At 32.8% G+C, this 20,020-nt stretch overlaps 1 protein-coding gene across 13 annotated transcripts in view; it reads right to left on the bottom strand.

Annotated features, from left to right (window-relative positions):
- The window catches only part of PPFIA2 (protein tyrosine phosphatase, receptor type, f polypeptide (PTPRF), interacting protein (liprin), alpha 2), a 339,529-nt gene that overhangs the window by 61,122 nt on the left and 258,387 nt on the right, over positions 1–20,020 (bottom strand). For all 13 annotated transcript variants that reach the window (XM_004675845.1, XM_012720376.1, XM_004675847.1 and 10 more), the window contains 9 exons: positions 15,613–15,696; positions 15,239–15,370; positions 13,684–13,746; positions 10,232–10,323; positions 7,940–8,075; positions 5,349–5,569; positions 3,598–3,835; positions 2,304–2,333; positions 1,698–1,828 (listed from right to left, as the gene is read on the bottom strand). In XM_004675845.1, the coding sequence (XP_004675902.1) occupies positions 1,698–1,828; positions 2,304–2,333; positions 3,598–3,835; positions 5,349–5,569; positions 7,940–8,075; positions 10,232–10,323; positions 13,684–13,746; positions 15,239–15,370; positions 15,613–15,696 (1,127 nt within the window). The remainder of the gene's footprint in view (positions 1–1,697; positions 1,829–2,303; positions 2,334–3,597; positions 3,836–5,348; positions 5,570–7,939; positions 8,076–10,231; positions 10,324–13,683; positions 13,747–15,238; positions 15,371–15,612; positions 15,697–20,020) is intronic.

The raw sequence follows: 20,020 nt of genomic DNA, 5'->3' as shown, positions 1-20,020 counted from the left end.
CAAACCTTATTAGTTTATTTCACAGCAGACATGCCTGGTTGTGTAACTTCTCCTATCAGCAGGTTAGGAGATAGATGCTTGTGATGAACAAAGTAGCCAGATTTTATACAAATCTGTAAATTCTTGCCTCTATTCTTAAACAAAACTGGACAAACCCCATTCTCTCATCTGTAATCCCTCCCTCTTTATTAAATAAAAATTGTCAGCATCCATACAGGATCCTATTTGTGAGTTCCTGACCCCTCAAGCTATGCAAGTATTTGCATCAGCTGCTTGAAGCCAAAGGAACAATTCTCTGAATTTGTCCACACTCACTCTCGAGTATTTACTTTCACCTACTCATGGCCACATGAATTCTTACATAGAAGTCAAGAATCTTGGGTCCTTTCAGCACCCCTGCACCCCAACAGTTTTAGGGGAATTTCCTCTAGCCATATTTCTTTCATTATAGGGGTCTAATTGATTTAATTTAAACCATTTGGGTAGCATTTAGAAGCAACAAATCAAATACCCTAGTGATCACTGTATACTTTCTCTGCAAGTGCTCTGTATTCTTCTAATTATATAATAGGCTGAAATGATTTTGAGGTAATTAGTCCATGCTCCATCCTCGGCCAATGTTTGACACTGTTAATGTGAGCGGTTCAATAAGTTAGTGAATTACTCTTTTTTTTGCAGCTGTTAATTGAACCATGTCATGGTGAATTATTTAATTTTATATATTCATTCTAATTAAACTGGGTTCATAGTCTCCAAATTACAAAACAATAGCTTTTTACATATTACAACATAATCCATTCTATTTTGGAGAGTGAGGGAAGTAAATATTTGAAGTAGAGGGAACTAGTTTCTTTTCACATCTTTGAAATCAAAAAGAAACTTAACAGAAATAAAGAAATGCCTATCAGCAAAGAAAGCTGTTTTAAAAAATATGTGGTATGAGCACATACCATTTAGAAGGTAGACTCTTACTTAAAGTATTATTCATTAAATCATCATGATAAGTTATATGAATCAATTATCCAGAGATGCTGCTACTGATGACAGTAAATTATATACATTTAAGATATATTGATAAACCGCATGCTTAGCTTTATGTTACTGTTATAGAAATCTGCTTGCAAGGTTTTAAGAGAGATGAAAATGATAGGATGGAGAGTAGCTATGAAAATAAAAAATTTCCCCATGTAAACTTATCTTTTCATGAATATTTTGGTAGTTGTTCTAGAACTTTGTCTGAAAAGCTGCCATAGCTGAAAACAACCATGTGCATGGGTGGAGTAAATCCTAACTGCCTAAATAAATGTTTCAGACCTTTGTCACTTTCAGATACTTTCAACCACTTTAGTCTTAGCCCAGAATCCCTTTCTTTATCACTATTTCTAATATATCCCTCACCAAAGCTGACTCCATTTTAACAGGAAATACACACTAAACATTAAAAAAGCTCTTCTAAATACTGGCTAGCAACAAGACCACAAATACACAAATATATTTAATTAATTTTAAAATTAATCTCAGCATGGAAATTTGTTTTTCATCAAAAGTGATGCTAAGCAGAGTGGTTGGGGCTACTCCAGTGGAGAATTCTAGTTGGAATAAAACTTTTCATACAAATTTTTAAGGATTCTATTTGATAATACTGAAAGAAAGATTTTGGGAAGGAGATAATGTGCAGAGTACAAAGACAGTCATACCTTCGGGCTTCATTGTGGTAGGAAGAAGGGAGTGTGTGAGTCATCCTGATGGCTCTAGGCGTGGGGGGAGGAGAAGTTTCACATTTAATTGTTGCTTTATCCTCCCTACCATCTTCTTCCACCACTGCAATCTAGAAGTAGCAAAAATACAAAACAAAACAAAACAAACAAAAAACAACCCAGATCAGATCAGTTCTTTCTAAATTTCAACTGAAATTGATGGAAATAGGGAACTACTAAAGTAAGACTATTTGAGTAATTCTAATATAAAGCCAAACAAAAATCTTAAGGCAACAATTCTTTTATGCATATATTTACATTATTTAAGAGTATGATTTTCACACTGAAAAAAGTAAAGATACTCCAGTTTAAATAACACTAACCTACTACAAAAAAAATGTAAGAGTCAATAAGTCTAATCATTGCTATGTAAATCACAAAAATTTTATTTCCAGCATTTGCCCTTAAGGCCATATTAAATAACACTTAGTAACTTTTAATATTTTTACGTAAATAAAATACTTTAACTAGGGGGAATCATATATTAATTCTTTTATTGAAAAAATGATATATAACTAGTAACCATATAAAAGATATTTACAATACCTTTCTACGATGTTTCCTTAAATCACTTGGCTGTGATTGGCAGTAATAAAAAAAAATAATAGAACTAGTTAGTGATGGTCATTTGACTACATTACAATGTTAAAAGAGTATGTGTAACTTGGCTATCATTCTTTCATTGTGTTCTTTTCTACTTATTAATTATTACTAAGGCATTCTGCTCAGAAGTTGCTTTAGATAGGGAATTTCCTAAATGGCATGGAGGGGACATGTCTTTGTGATGGGGCCATGCGTATATGCATAAAATATGACATGCTGCATCCTTGGGCATTCATAATGCACATATGGAGTGAGCTAGACAGAAATAAATATAGGAATATACGGTCCCTAGAGAATATAGATACAAACAAAGAAGACTATGCATGAAGGCCTCATCCCGTCTGTGTGGAGCCTAAGATTTCCTTTGGAAAGTTCTGCATTTCCTGTAGGTTCTCAAGCTTCTTGGCATTCCAACAAGCCCAAATGCCAAGAGCTCTGAACTTGAACAATGTTTCTGGGGCTCCTGTTTTCTTTTCAATGCTTTTTAAAAGAACTTTAAAGTAGTAAAAATCTTTTGAGATTCCAAAAGACCATTTTCAGTTCTGTTAATTTTTCTTCTGTAGATAAACAATTTTTATACTATCCCATTATACTTCATACTTTAGTTGTTATTGAAAATTTTACTTCATTTGATATTCAATATTGCTTGCATAGATCTATATCATTCTTATGGACCTATGATAAGTAAAAGTAAATGTAGTAAGTATGTTCTATTATAAGGACAAGTAATGCTTTCAAAACATATAAACATACAGAACTAATATAATATCTTTTCAATATCTAAACTTCTGTCAAAGTTTCCAATCTGCCTCTGACTAGAAAACATAAATTATATTAAACAAAATTATTTTCCTCTGATATTTTCTACATATAAGAAAATACATCCATCTTTATTACAACAACAATGAATTTGGTGACCACGTTTTACTAAGATGAAGATATCCTAGATTTTATTTATTTTTCTGACATCTATCAAGAATTTAAATACATTTTTTAGCCGTTAGGAAATACCCTAAATAGTTTAAGAAATTATATAATTATATAATTATCTAATTATTGTGTAACAGTAGTCATTTACCTTGTATTTATTTGACTGACTACTCACTAAAATGTATAAAAGCACGACATCGGCTCCATACACAGAATGTCCTAAGGCTAGGAAGAGACACCCAGTAAGTTCCAGCAACTGCATCATTAATCCTAACGGGCACCAACTTCTCCCCACACGATATCATACCAATGTCATTACTCCCATCCGGTCCATTTCCCTGGCAGGACTCCTCGGGGTGAGCTTTGGCGTTGAGTGTCCACTAGGGGGCGATGAACTGGCCAGCGAGGAAGCTGTCACTGAGGCAGTGATGGAGGTACCTGGGTGAACCCTCGCCAAGTTCAAACCTTCCAGACTCACACTAGCCACTCTATTCTCAATTTCTTCAGCACGTAGCTCTGTAGATTCTTTTTCTTCCTGAATTAACCTGAAATAAAGAGTTTATTTTTGATCTACTATATGCCTCTAGATTTGGTAATTGGAATTCACACAAGACATTAAAAACTGCTTTATCAACATTTTATATCAAATATAATTATTTTAATCTTTTTATTTTGTCTAGTCAATGTAATTTTCAATAAATTTCAGGGTTGAGGTTCTTTTCATATAATATATATTTTCTCCCCACTTTCAGTTTGATTTTTTCTATATTGGTACTAGCTAAAACTGCCTTTTTAGTAATTGTTTTTTAATTGTTGCCATGTAAGATTGTCTACATCTTCTTTTAAGATTCACCTATATCTTCTTTTCTGCTTTTTTAACTGAAGCAACATTATATTGTTTCAGGTGTGCATTATTGAAAATCAATAGGTATATATATATGACAATAAGTTGCTGCTAGTTAATTTTTGCCCCTCATCTTAATCTTACATTCAAACCCAAACCCAGTTTCAAAAAAAAAAAAACAGATTTTCAGAAATTCAGATTCCAACAGAATGAATCATGAATTCTTACCTCACACCCTGTGAAAAAGTATAATTGACAGAATTCTCAATAAATGGACATTCATAACTATCATTTGGCCAAATAAAGCCTGAAGTCTTTTTTAATATTACTATCTACCTGCCAAGCTCCCTTAAGTAAGCACCAAGAAATGCAATAATGTAGGGATCAACAAGTAAATTAAAAAGTGCTAAGAATCCTTTAAAAACACCAAGATACTAACTATTACTCATTTTCTTTAAGTAAGGGAAAAGTTCAAGAATATTTGTAAGTCGGTTTTACTATAAAGACACAATGACTAAACATTTTCACTGGGTTGTGTAAAGAAACTATTTAAATTGCATCTCTCCTGATATTTTTTTCTCTTAACTATAAGTGGTTAATTGTGATCTCCAATGATATACAAATCTTTAATTTCAAGTCTAAAATTACCGAAAATTTTCTTTTTACATATTTACTTTGGAAGTGATTTTGTCAGTTTCTTACAAAACTAAACATACTTTTGCATTAGTCACTGTCCTTGATATTTATCCAAAGGAACTGAAAACTTATGTGCACACAGCAGTGGCACATGGATTTTTAAAAGCATTTATTTAGTAGAAGATCTGGGGTATAGGCCAGAAGTGCAGGGGGGGAGACCAGATGGGTTTACTGAAATACACCATGGAGGGGAGCAGCAGGCCAGACAGAGGAGGGCTACTGCTCCATGTGGGTTAGCTCCCTGGCCAGGGATCGAACTGAGGACAAAGGGGTGGGAGTACTGAGGCTTGACCACTAGGCCACCAGGGAGGCCCATTTGCACATGGATATTTATAGTAGCTTTACTTATAATCATCAAATAATCATAATCATCAAATGTTGGAAGTCATGAACTTAGTTCAGTTCATATATATATATATATATATATAGTGTGTCTCAATAATGCACACCTGAAGCTTATATACTGTTACAAGTATCAGTTTTTTTTTCCCAAAAATATTAGTACCAATTGGGCTCACCTGATTTCTTTGTTGATGGCATCCAATTGTTCCTGGAGCATCATGGCTAGAGTCTGGGCATCAGAATGACCACTTGGAGAGAGAAGATCCATTGAGCTAAAAATTGTTTCTCTATCATCATCATCAATATCAGACATCTCTGTGTCACTTTCAAAATGGTGGCTACTAAGCATTCCGATTTGCTGAGTTCTATTCCACTCATGATCACCAAGAGATTTTACCTGAATGGCAAAAGTACAATTAGTGGACTTATCAGACTGCTTATTTTCAAAGTTCTATTTGGAGATGCAACAAGAAAACACACATGTTTTTATAGCTTACCTGGCAACAGCAAAAGAGTATATTTTAATTTATCTGTTCAATAAACTATTTCTCTGACATCTTAGGTAATGCAGGTTATTAATTGTTAGCATAAATAACAAGATTTTAATAGACATAGGGATAAGAAGCTCCTGAATGATCTTTAGTTCAACCACAGGTCAACATAAAAATTATTTTAAATATTTCTGTTTGTTACATTTTCTATTGTTTCCAAAAATAACATTATTTATGTACTTGTATTCAAGCATTCCCATTTCTTATACTAGCTATTTTTATCTATATTTTCTATTATAGGTTGAGGCTACAAAGATTATCACACAATAAATTATAGAACAATCTTCCTACCATTCTTTTACAGAGATTCTAACAGTATTATTTAAAATATTGAAAAGGGATTTAATTTTATCTCTATTGTTCTAGTCACTTAAATGTCTCATTGCTCATTGACATTTTTAGCCCCAGATATGCGAAATGTTTGTTTTAATTAATATAATAAGTCCTTCATATGAAAGAAAGTCTTGTGTAAGTGATAGACCAGTGGTTTGCAAGCTGTGATCTGAAGGCATGATGGCACTGGGAATAAAAGGGAGGCTCTAGATTTTCTGCTTTTTTTTTAAAAAAAAATTGGTTTTTGTATCTGTGATGATATAAAATAGTTTGATGGGAAATACATGATAATACCCTGAGTATTTGCTTAAGAGCTGAAAACCTGGGGATTCTGGTGGCTCAGGGATTAAAAACATAGCACTATCAAGCTATCAGCAGCCACTGTAGCATTTGGATCCCTGGTCAGGGAGGTGCCCACATGACACAGCAGACCTCTTCTGTCTCTCCCGCTGCTCCCCTCTGTAGTTTATTTCAGTAGATCTGCCTGTTCTGCTCCTCACTCTGTCTCTGGTGAATCCTCTCATCCCCTGCACTTCTGGCCTCTACTCCCCTCCCAGTTCTAATATGCATAAATAAATAAATCTTAAAAAAAGTTGAAATCTGAAATAACACTTGTATTAGAAGATATTCTACTAGCAAGCAGTTCTAATTTATCAAGTAAAAAAGAGAAAATAACTAAGATAGACAATTCATTCTTTTCATTAATTTACTCATCCATTCACAGCTATTGAATGCCTATTATGAGAGATTATTGGTGTAATTTAAAAGTGTTAAGGACCTGTGTTTAAGTAAGAGCAAGTAGGTTATATAGTATTTTGAATACACAAAAGTGGAAGAATTGAACAAACTATATTTAGGGCACAAAGGAATTATATTGCTTCTCTAGCAAATATAAGATTACTCAACATGTATAACCTACAAATTTTAAATTATTTAGAACAGAAGACTGGAATATAGTTTATCATAGTTTTCCATAAACACTTTACTTCCAATAGTCTGCATACATTTTCCTTAAAAAAATAGCAATTTTTTAAAATAGTAATTTATTTGAAGTAATTAACTTGAACCAAGTAGCAATGTAGAATAATGTATAGAACCATGGATTTGAACTGCACAAATACATACTCCTTTGGTGTATATCCCACCACTTGCTGTATTGAACACTTAACCTTTCTGAACTTCATCTGAAACTTTATCAGAAATAGATGTAAAAAAAATAGCCAATGCTTAAAGGTATGTGGATAAGTTTGACTTTTGGCACATAGTCGGGATCTTATATTAGTTACAGTTTTAAAATGTCATATAATATTATGGTTGAAATGACTAAAACCATTAGGATTTTGAGTTTTCTCAGTGGTAAATTTCTACCCCAAATGGAATAATGTAATTATTCAGAGCCATCAAAGATTGAAACATAAAACAGAGAACTGATGATACTCAACAAAAATAAACAACCCCATCAAAAAATGGGCAGATGAGCTAAAAAGACACTTCTCCAAAGAGGAAATGCAGATGGCCAACAAGCATATGAAAAAATGTTCAACATCACTCGTAATAAGGGAGATGCAAATTAAAACCACAATGAGATACCACCTCACCCCAGTGAGAATGGCACATCTTCAAACAACTAGCAACAACAAATGTTGGTGAGGATGTGGCGAAAAAGGAACTCTCCTGCACTGCTGGTGGGAATGCAAACTAGTACAACCACTATGGAAAACTGTTTGGAGGCTCCTCAAACTGCTTAACATGGAGATTCCCTACAACCCAGCAATCCCACTCCTAGGCATCTACCCAAAAGACACAAAACACCGATTCAGAAAGATACCTGCACCCCCATGTTTATTGCTGCTTTATTTACAATTGGAAACATAAAGTCTAACCTTCGGTTCATCTCTTCGCACGCCCATGCGACCTCTCCGTGGTCTTCTTATTACTTTAGTTGTCCTGTAGTCGGGCTGGCTATCTGCTAGGGATCCAACTGAATATCGTAACTCAGCTGAGGTGTCCAGATGAGTTCTTGAGTAAAAGGGAAAATATGAAATACACGTTGTAAAATTAAATTTGCTAGCAACTATCCATTGTTTAATTGGCAATAAAAAATAAATCTCAAATGAAATAAAACTCAAGGCAGAAGATTAATCATTATTCTATGAGATCTCTTGAGAGGCTTATGTCAGAAATTCCAGCCTTGAGTCCACTCAGGAAGATCAAGTGGATTTTTTTTGTTTTAGAAATTAAGTCTTCCTCTTTATCACTTATCATTTTTGAAAGGCAATAAAATATGTTAAAATTGATAATCAAGATCTGTTTGTTTAAAATCTAGCAATTCTATTTTTATCAAAGTATTGATTACTAATTGATATTTATCATTGTAATTATTTTAAATATTCCTCATTAATTGAAAAGATAAATGTAGAAATCCATGGAGTATCAGAATTATCTATTTCTCAATGATTCCATTTTCAGTTTAGGAAAACAACAAAATGCTTAAAATCAAACTGATCTAATGTTAATAATCTTATTTCCTTAATAAAATAGTATACACTATCTTAACAAATAGAAAAGCTTTTGATAAGCACATTTGACTCTATTAGAGATAAGACATTTGGTAAATTCCAACTGGAAAATATCATTACACTGGTTTTCAGTAAACATGATAATAAAATACACTGTAATCAAAGCACAGTAAAGGTTTCTCTAGGCACATCATTTCCATATAGATTTACAGCAAATTCAATTTACTTCTACAATAATGATGACAACATTGACAACATGCTATCCTATAAAATGATCCATCATTAGTAGGTATATACTTAAAGCTGGCTTTTTCTCTTTAACTTGGGTATCCTGAAGATCTATTATTATGCTTCAGATCTCCCTGTAAACAAAACAAGAATTTTCCAAAGTATGGCAAGTAAAAAAGGGCAGGGGACTTCTGGGATTTCACCACAGTAGAAGACATTAACCGAAGTATTGCATGTTATAGTTTAGCCAAATATGACCAAACAACCCCGAAGTAGATGATAGTTATTGTTTACTCATCAGTGAACTTGAGATCCAAGCAGCAAACTAATTTTATAATGGATTAGTGATATACTAAAATCTAAAAATCAAGGCCAAATCCATACATGGCACACTTCTCAGTGTTAATATCATCAGCAGATTTTCATGATGATGAAGATCAACATTTAATCACATTTTATGCCCAAGGAGGATAACATGGAAAAAAAAAACACTTGATAGAAATCTGTTTAGAAAATTAATGGATTACACATTGAACATCTAGGTAGCTTTTGTCTGTGGCTGCTTTCAAGATGAGGTGTTGAATCAAAGAAGATGAATAAGGATAAACTCATTTAAAATTTTTAAAATTCTGCCCACTTGCTGTGTATATCTTTTCCTCTTCCTTTCTAATAAACCTATTGTTTTAAAATGTAAAAGTAAATACATTTTTAACATGATTTGCTTTCATACCCTATTTATGTGCAATTATTTTAATAGATGTGGTAGATGCTTTTATAATCAATGATATATCTTCAGTAACATTAAGTGCTGAAAACATTTGCACATGGAGGTTAAAAGACTGATACCTCTTGCTGTAATGAAAAGTAATCTTATATACAATTCCATTTCTTCATTTAAGATACTTATAATATATCCCTGCCTATATGACTAAGTACAGAATACACAAAGTAATAATTTACATTTTTATTGCATATCTGTAGAAAGGATTTTTAAATTAGAGAATTATTTATGTTGACACTATAAATTAATAACAGTCAAAATAGGACAATGAATGTTGAGCAATGGTAGATATTTATTTCATCTGAGAAGATATGATACTCAGGAAATTCAGAGCCTCCCTGGTGGCCTAGGAATTAAGTCTCAGTACTATCACCTCAACGGCCTGAGTTCCATCACCTGGCCAAGGAGCTGACCCACATGGCGCAGCAGACTTCTTCTGTCTCACCCACTGCTCCCCTCAGCACTGTATTTCAGTCAATCTGCCTGCTCTGCTCCCTATTCTTTCTCTGTTAAATCCTCTCACCCTCCACACCTCCGGCTTGCAACCCAGTTCTTCCATGCAAAAATAAATTAAAAATAAAGAAACTGCAAAGAAATTCATATTGATTTTGTTAATGAACTTCAAATAAACGTTAAATTAATATTACCTTGATATTGTGGGTTCAATTAAAGAGCCAGTTCTCATTTTCATTTGGTCAAGTTCAGATCTCAGCTTTTCAATTTCTTCTGCTAATCTTTCCTAACAATCAAAAAAAGTGTAACTTAGAGGATATGCATATGCCAATATGATCAACACTCAATCATGATAAATCAAGGCTTAGTAAATTTTTTAAAAAAGAAAAAACTGATGGCTAAATTTTTAATAAAGATTGTTAGACTTGAAAGTAAAATCTGCTTTTTGCCTTTGTAAAGAAATGTGAATAGCTGAAGTCAATACAAATTTATCTATCTTCCCTAGCATTTACTAATCCTAAATTTTTGCAAACATATGGGATAATAAAGTTATAACTAGTGATGTGCATATATATTGCTTCACAATACAGAGTAGAAATCTTAGCTTTTAAAAGTAAAGAAATGTCTTATTTATGCAAAGGATTTCAATTACTCTGTGAACATTACAGGACACATAGGTGAAGGATAAAGATTATTGGACGAAAAACATTAGGATAACAAACACCTTTCTAAAGGAAAGTTAACAACCTAATACAAGTTGAAGTTACTGGCTGGTTGTTCAATTATTTGCACATCTTATCATTTTCACAGATTGTTATTCTCAGTTTCGATGTAAATTATGAATATGGGACTGTTACTATAGTAGTTAACTAAATTATCGCACATGCACTCATTTTTTCTTTGAAAGCCTATAGCTTTTACTTATTATTAACATCTAAATACTGCCTTCTGGATTTTCTCCCTACTCTGTCTCTGGTGAATCCTCTCACTGCCCCTGCACCTCTGGCCTGGACCCCAATTCTGGATGAATAAATAAATACATCTTAAAAAAAAAAAAAAAGAACATGTGGGAGTGTCTTAGGAAAAACTACTGCAGATAAAACAATGCATTTTACATGCCCCTCAGTGGTACCACATTTGGTGAGGTCAAGGACAAGGAAATCAGTGACTCAGTGACTAGACTGGAGATGGTAAGGTAAAAGATAGGGAGGGAGACATTCAGAAAAGTGGTTGTAGGGTTGGGAAGGAAGGGTAGTCCTGAAAGGTTTTGTTAAATCATTTTAATGTCACTGACTTTTACTCTGAGATAGGAAATGCCTGGAGAATTCAGAACAGAGACAAACACAATCATTTGCCAACTGTGAATGCTCCAATGACCAGGAATGTGCAACAGGGAGAAATAAAACTATTAGTGTTCTTCCAAAATCATAGGCAAGAAAATTGTGGCTTGACAACAACAATGTGTAAGTCAGAGAATGACTGGGTTTTGGTTATATTATGAAGCTAGAATTGATAGCAATTGCTAATGGACTAGATGTGGGGTATGTGATAAAGAAAGGGATCAAGAGTAAACTTCAAGGTTTTTAACCCGAGTAAGAGAAAGAAGTGATTTACTGAGATGATCACTGCTGGTGTTGGTTGGGTGAGGTGTTAGGAGCATTTGGGGGATTGACTTCAGTTTACGATATCTGTGTGTACATATAGAGACACTGCAATGGCTCTTGAATAGTTGAGTTTTATCAGAGGAGATGACCTAGTTGGGGCTCTAAATTTGTTAGTTCACAATTTATAGACTATGTAAATCCATGAGATCAGGTGACACCTAGTGACCTCATGAACACGAATGCAAAGCATGCAGTGGTTGGTACTGCTGGGTGTCTGGGAAGACTGGTGAAGCTACAGGGCTTGGGTAGTTGGTGGGGGAGTGGGTTCCAGGGATCTTGCCAGGAGCAGAGTTTTGGATAACATAACATTGCATAACAGGGTAAAATCCAACATTTACAGCCTGGTCACAACCTAATTTTTAAACAGCAATCAGTCAAGTCGCAGCAAACTTCCAGTAATTCTGCAAATCAACCATCTTTGTGTTTTCTTTGTTCTATGGGAGCCATCTTCAGCCCTGCCTCTCTGTCTAGAGAGTTTGTGCCCTCAAGGACTTGATGAAATTTTACCTCCCCCATGCAGACTTTCTAAACTGCCTCAGAAGGAATTAGATGCCATGTTATATCACTTAAATAGTTCTATCCTTCAGGAGACTGTGTACAACCTGAGATACTTTTAAACTTGTATACTAAATCTATCACATTCAGTGGGGTTATGTGTATAAATTGTCCTCACAACTTTATTCTCTCATTTTTTCCTAATACTTTCCATATGTTGCCAGATTTTCCTTCTCTCCTCCCTCCAACCTTCCTCTCTCCCTTTCTTTTTCTCTCCCCTTTCCATTCTTTCTTATGTTCATTACACATTTAGATCATGTCTAGGTTTGTAATATCATATTATATCACTTGCTCATGCAAAACAAAATGAAATAAGACAAAATTTCCACCAAAACTTTTTTCAGGACAAAAGAGGAAAGACATCAGAAAGTACAGTTTTTAACATTCATAATCTTAGCCTGTCTGCCTCTTCCACTGTAATCTAGTCTAGGAAAAATTGATTCTAGCCAAAGTGCTATGTCCTTAGCATTTAAGATGTTAAATGTCACTCTTCATCCTTTCCCCCACATCTGTGATGATATTTTGAAAAACATCTCATATTTTTTTAAAACTTTAGTCAAGTCCCACCTGAAGTTTTCATAGCAATGACGTGTACTGATTCCTCTTACCTGTAACTCTTACTGTTTTACTCAGCACATGGCATGTGCTGACATGTAACTCCTAACTTTGTGGAAGGGGTGTTCATTCTCCTCAGATTTTTCAGCTATGTGGAACTAGAATCATGTTTGAATATATATAACATAGCAAAATTTGAACTCATAATAGGTAGTTAATGTTACTGTTAAAATTATATCTCAAATATGATAAAAACTTTAAAAAATTGTGTTATTTATTTTGATTGAGTTAGCACTGGTTTACAACATTTGTAAAATTTCCAGAAGTACAACCTCACGCCTCAACAAATGTATATATCATACCACACCCGACACCAAAGCACTAGTTACCACCCACCATCTTCCAAGGGGCTACTGTGTCCTTTACTCTTCCCCCTTAGCCAAATTTCTGCTGTCAGAAACTATGGATTTGTTTTTGTGTTTTTTTAGATAGACATTTTATTTCTTCCTTTATACCCCACAAAAGTGGGTTGTGTTGCTACTTTTTGTTCTTAGTGCATACATTTTTATTCCATTCATGTAAATCAAGTCAAGCCAATTTATCAATTTTTTTGGAAGGCAAGATATTGAACATCCTTTAGTATATGAGTTGTAATTATATGCTAATAAGAATGTGGCTTCCAGAATGCTGACTTTTAGTGCATTTGATTTGCAAAAATTCAACAATTTTTGTACACTTTTGTATATATAGTATACTATTTTAAATCCTTTTAAAAATACAATAGCCTAAATTACTTTTATCAAAATTATTATGAAACAAAACATACATAATATGAAATAGAAAAATGGACAAAATAGACATTTTAATAATACCTTATCATGTAAAGATTCTTCCAGATTTTTTCTGAAAGTTTCTGATTCTTGAATTAAAACATTCTACAGGGAAAAAGAAAAATAATAGTGAATTACACAGAAATAACTAATATATACATTGACTTTTAATAACTCAAGATTTTTTGATTCCTTCCATGGTACGTCTAAATTTCTTGTTTACATGAAAGCCGAGTTTTAATTTTTTTAATTAGACACCTTAACATTTTGGGGAAAAAAAAGTAATTTAAGTGGAAAGTGCTACTTTGTAAAAACTGGATTGACAAGTAATTACCCATACAAGTAATTTGTTTTCTTTTTCTTTTAAATCTGAAATAAATTGCTTACTCAAATCAGGAAAAGCGAGTAACAAGCTAAACATTAGTCACTAGTGTTACAGATAAAGAATTCAAATGAACTCATTTTTGTTATATGAATAAAGAAGAATTTTTCAGATCTCTTTTTTTAAAGTTCAATTTATGGAATTTTCTTGCAAAAATGTTAAGCTTTTAGAGAAATATAAATGAGCTTGATGATATATAAAAAAGAATCATATATGTTATGAGGTGGAAATAAGTTGTAATGTAGTTAGTTTGAAAACATTTCCATAAAATTATTTTTGTTATAATAAGCTTTATACTTAACAGCAGTATGAAGCAAATAATTATTTATAGAGTAAAATTAAACTAAGAGTGTAGTGATTATCGTGATTGTGTGTTTGTAACTGAATGGGAAGAGAGCATGCCACAGGATTTCAAATGAAAAAACTAATCAAATTATACTTCTTTGAACAATTTCCCCAATTTTGGCTTACTGTATGGTACACGGAAAAATGTCAAGTGAAAGACTTTAATCTAAATTTCCAAAATGATTTGTCTATCTGGTTATTATGTCCTTCCTTTGTTTTTACTCTGGAATTTGCAACCAGCTCATGCAACTCTTGCTGGTCTTACAGCTGTCAACCCTCTGTGAGACATATGCAATTACAAGTGAGATTGCAGACTGTATAGAAGCATTTTACTTTGAAACAATAGAGCTGAAAATATTGCCTTCCTCGCTCTTTGGAGGCGGATGGCTGACACTGGTTCTATTGGTGATATAAAACTACTCACATTTTGATTGTCAAGCTAACAGCACATTATCAATTATTTGAAACTTTTGAATAGTTCAAGTTTCCTCATACACTGAAACATATTTGTTTTTTGCATTGTCACTCTTCATTGCCTATCAGTAAGGGCAAAAGTAAAGGATAAAGTAAATATTTTCATCATAAAAATGCAGCACATTTTCAGATATTTGTTGCAGATGATTAAGCTAATAGGCTACACTTTTATGACACACGGTGTTTCCTATTTACTTAAAAATTGATTTACATTTTTTTACAGAAAAAAATGTAAAAAAATGTTATTCACTTCTAAGAGTTCATCAGGCTTTTTTCCTTTTAATTAAGGAAAGCAAATAGATTATTTAACTAATACAATGGTAGGAGCAGGGATACGACACATGACATTGGTACATCGCTTAATGTTCAGGTGATGCTACTTGACTGTCATTTTACCTTCTCTTCTAGAGAGGCCATTCTTTCCTTTAAGTGTAGCTGTAAACGTTCATTGGATTCAGTCAGGAGTCTGTCAACCGTATCGGACAATCTTTTGTTGTGTTCCTCATTCATTTTCTCTCTTTGCCTAGCCTTGCATTTGAGAAAAAATGTAAATATTTGACATAAAATCTTAAACATAGAGTTGTGTCTGCTTTTAAAATTGGTTTTATTTCTGTCTGTTATGATTAAAGTGGTAGAAACATTTTTTTTCTACATACAGGGAATATTCATATGGTTTTCAATATGAGCCAAAATCAAGACATTCATTTCTTATAGCTAGCATATCAATTTGTAAACTGATTATTGGAAGCGGCAGTTCTTAATATACATACTCTCTGAAGTTCTTGATTTTTCTCTTCAAGTTGTCCTTCTAGATGTCGCATGCGTTCTTCAATATTTCCATGTCTCTCTTCAGCCTGTTAGAAATATATGAAGAATGCTCCTGAAATGTAAGATGTGGTTAACACTTTCCCTCTAAATAAATTGAAATAAAATGTAAAGCAAGCTACTACCAACCGCAAATGTAGTTTTCCAAAAATAAACTTTATTTAAACAGGCAGCTGAACAGCATTGCTTGAAATGTGTCAGCTACAAAGGCCTGTTACATCCAAGCATCAGCAAAACATTGGAGTCTTTTATGAGCAATGAAATCAGCCAAATGTAACATGCAGACTGCATGGTTTGAACACAAACCTGCCATTGTCCAATCTTAAGCTCCTGAAGCACTGAACTGCACAGATGGTCGATTATCAATAAATAAAAGTAACATAATTTTTAGAAATGAAAAGAAAAACTTAGATGGATTCTATTTAGCAATAGAAAGTAAAGTCCAGTAGGACTACCTTCCTACGTATGGAGATCATTTCTTGTAGTTTAGCTTCCATAACATATTGATAATCATCAGATGAGGTAGAAGAGGTTGGATCAGACTAACAAGTCAAGGAAAAGGAGAGGGACAAAATTGAAAAATCAGAACTAAAGACACTGACACTGAACAGAATATAGCACAGAATGCTTAAAAAAAAAGTGTGACAGCAAATATAATACTTTAATAAACTTTATATGGGAAGAACTATACTGATATCTGGTGAACATGATGCAGTTGATGATAATAAATGAAAAACAATGACAGGTTCAAATAAAAAGCTACCAACCTAAGACATGGAAGGTTAGTGATGTCTGGCAATGAAAGACTGTTACAGAATGAACTAAAGCAAATCTGAGAGTCATGTCATAATTGGAATTATGGGAAACCAAACACTAGAATATGTCTCTGGTAGATTATTGAAAGTTTTGTATTTTGGTTTGTTTTATTATATTACTTAAACATAATGGAAGTAATGTTCTGGATGTTAAGGAGTATGCTAACAAAATGACTCAGATGAAATAAACTTGGAACAAAATTTATTATAAACCTAACTTCATAGAAATCAGAGGATAAGCTAAGCCTCAGGGTTAATTATCATGAGTATTATCCATTCAAGCAGGACTGAGTTTCCTCAGCAACAGTCCTGGTCTGTGAATCTGTATTATGACTGTAGGTCTGGAACCTTAGTGCCCATTCTCAAATATAGTCTTTACTTGAAGTTTTTAGTGAAAATGATAAAGAGTCCTCAAATTATCAAGGTGTCAATAACACCATGAGGACAATAAAACTTACTGGTGAATTGTCTGGAGGGATGAGAGCGGCCACTCCAAAACTGTTTCTGCATTGACTTGTTGCTATGGAAACAAACAGTCCCCTAAAGTGAATAGGCAGCACTGTGCTTTTGTGAGCTAATGCTTGCTCAGTGCTAAGGTTAGTTACATGTCTCCGAGGTGACTGTCAGGTTACTACAGATGCAAAGTGTTCAACACATGTGACAATGCTGATAGCTGAGTTGATTAGTATGCTCTACAGATTACATGTAAAATTATACCCACATTTTAATAATAATCACAAGTTAAATATTATATTATCAACAGGCCCTATGTCAGGACTCTAACAAGCACATACTGTTACATTTTATAAGTTTATTCTAATATAGTAGAAAGTTACTTTATGCAAATATAGGACTAAATATAAATACCTCACACAATAACTGGAAAAAAAATAGGAACCTATTCAAGAATTGGTTCGTATACATATGCAATAGCCGATTCAAACCGTCCCCACTAAATCTATGAAATAAATATTAAATATTTAAAATCTGGTGTGCTTATGCAAATGACAATTCAATATTTACATTTTGCAAGAGTTTACCTCCTAAATGGTGAATATAATGAAGAAACAACAAATAAACAGTTTCCTCAAATTTCCAAGCAGTGGCTATTTAGAAAACTACTGTTGTCCACAAATGTTAGAAAAATAGTTTTGCAACTATGAATACAGTACATGGGTCAAAATGTTGAAATTATATAACTTAAACTCATCAGTCACCTGTAATCTCACAAAACTAGATTTTTAACAGGCAGCTTATAATATTAAAAATAATCAGATGAGTTCTTCTTAACATAGTCAAGGCAGAATACTTCACCTGTCAAAAATGTCTCTTCAAAAATCTTAGGGAAAGTCCAGTCTTTAAAACTTCTACCCACCTCTATCTTAAGTATAGAAAACACACCAAGCATTGTGCAAATTCATTTCAGAGATTGGGCAAGAATCTTGTTATGTTTAAATTGCCATGTTATTGCTGACACTTTTTTATTGGTACTAAAAATAAATGAAATACCTTATGAAAATCAAGATGATTTATGTCCCTGTAGAGGGAACATGTATTTTAATTAAAGAATTAGAAATCATACAATTTAAGTTTGAGAACCCAAATTTTAATTTGTTAATTATGTATATATTGCCTTAGTTAAATGTTTAGTCTTATGTTAGATTCTAATTAATACATATGGCTTTCTAAAAGACTTCCACAGACACAGACAAAGAGAATTTTCAACCAAAGAATAAATTCAAACTTCATTATTAAACAAATATTGGCATCTGTTTTCAACCATTATTGATTTATATTTATCATACCCTTGTGAAAACTGCGCTTAAGCAGTTTGTATAAATGCAAGGATTACATAAAAAACAATCAATTAGTTTTTGGTATCTTTAATAAGATACAGGGTTTATCTTGGTTTTACTCTTGAAAGTGGTACAGGAAAATTTCAAATAAGCTAAATTTCTAAAGTCTAAACATTTGAGAAGAAATTGCAGGCAGAGATGACTTTAAGAAGAAAATGGATATATTTGGAAATTGATAAAATAATAAATTTAAAGAGAAAACAGCTAAAGATAAAAAGTAAGTGGCAAATAATAAGTGTGTATATATCAAATAAAATACTAAAGAATTGTTAAGGTTTCTATTCAAAATGTAGGAGATGGAAGTCTAAATTTAAGTTAAGCAGACAGTTTTAACAGTAAGGAGTCAAAATATTAAGAACTGAAAAAGAAGACTGATGATCTAGTAATAATGAAATATTAAAAATGACTTAAAATTGAAAAATATAATAAAGTGGATTTTGGGGGAAAGACTGTGTCTTGAGAACAGAAGACAAAAGCAAGTATGAGATCATTGAAGGCAGGAAATTCAGGAGAGCAAATTTAAGAATGATCTTCAAATGCTAGAAAAATGTTACACGCAGAGGAAGTGTGTTGAATGTGATATTGCCACATTGAAGTGTTGAGTATAATGAAATAAATGTTGCAATAGTCCAAAAACTGTCTATCTGAAATAGTGTTATTGACAGAGAAGCAGCCAGAAGACAATTAAAAGAGAAGGAGAATAATTTACATCACTATTTAAAAGGCTAAAGATCTATTTAAAAAGCAAGGAAATCAAAAGTGAAAGGAAGTGGGATTTTAGCAATATTACTATGTAGGAGTAAACTAAGGAAATATATTATATTAGGTACAAAAGTGAATATGGGTACAAAAATGAGTCCAAACAAATAAAAATATGGGGCAGAAAGTTTTTACATTCAAAACCAAGGATTTTTAGGACTATTTAAGGTCAAGCTTCATAGATCACGTGTTATTTTTCAAATTAGTTTTATTTTCAATCCATCAAAGCTTAACTTGGAGAAAATTATTTGCTGAATTGTACCTTTGGGAGAGATTTCAGACTTCCTGGTATTTTATTCGGGATGATCATATTATACTGAAATTTTACAAAATTATTCTTATTACTTATCTATTCACTTAACTCATCCTAAACATTTCTCAGCTCAAGCGAAAATATTAAATATGCATCTTTATACACATTAAAGTTACTTAAAATGTCTTTGTAAGAAAAAATACTACTACCATGTTTGCACATTTTCATAATTTAGAGAATATTTGTCAAGTTAATTGTACATCCTCATCTAAGAAATACTGTTTCTGAAATCTCCACAGTGATTTACTGGCAGGATCTGTGTCTATGGAAGAATCTAAATTGTAACAGGACCCTAATCCTGTAAATTTTTATTCAGCTAGCTACTAGAATACTCTATAAGTAATCAACTAATCCAATGTTGTGTTTTGCCTTTTCACTACTTGGTTAATTTGCCCAGTTTAACAGTGGATCAATCTATTGCTTCTCTTTAAGTTTTTTATTATTTTTTTCCTTAGGAAAGCAAGTATTTGCATAGACTTTAGTATTACGGCATCAATTGTTTTGGATAATCTCTAATGCCAGAATTTATAAATTGCAGTTTACATAAGTATATTACTCATACTGAAGTGCCTGGAAAATTTAGCACATAGCAATGACTGTGTGAACATTT

The sequence above is a fragment of the Condylura cristata genome, unplaced genomic scaffold, assembly GCF_000260355.1.
Source record: "Condylura cristata isolate star-nosed mole 26May11 unplaced genomic scaffold, ConCri1.0 scaffold00004, whole genome shotgun sequence".
Lineage (NCBI taxonomy): Eukaryota > Metazoa > Chordata > Mammalia > Eulipotyphla > Talpidae > Condylura > Condylura cristata.
The sequence above is the reverse complement of the archived record's forward strand: the minus strand, read 5'-3'. Positions and strand labels throughout refer to the sequence as shown.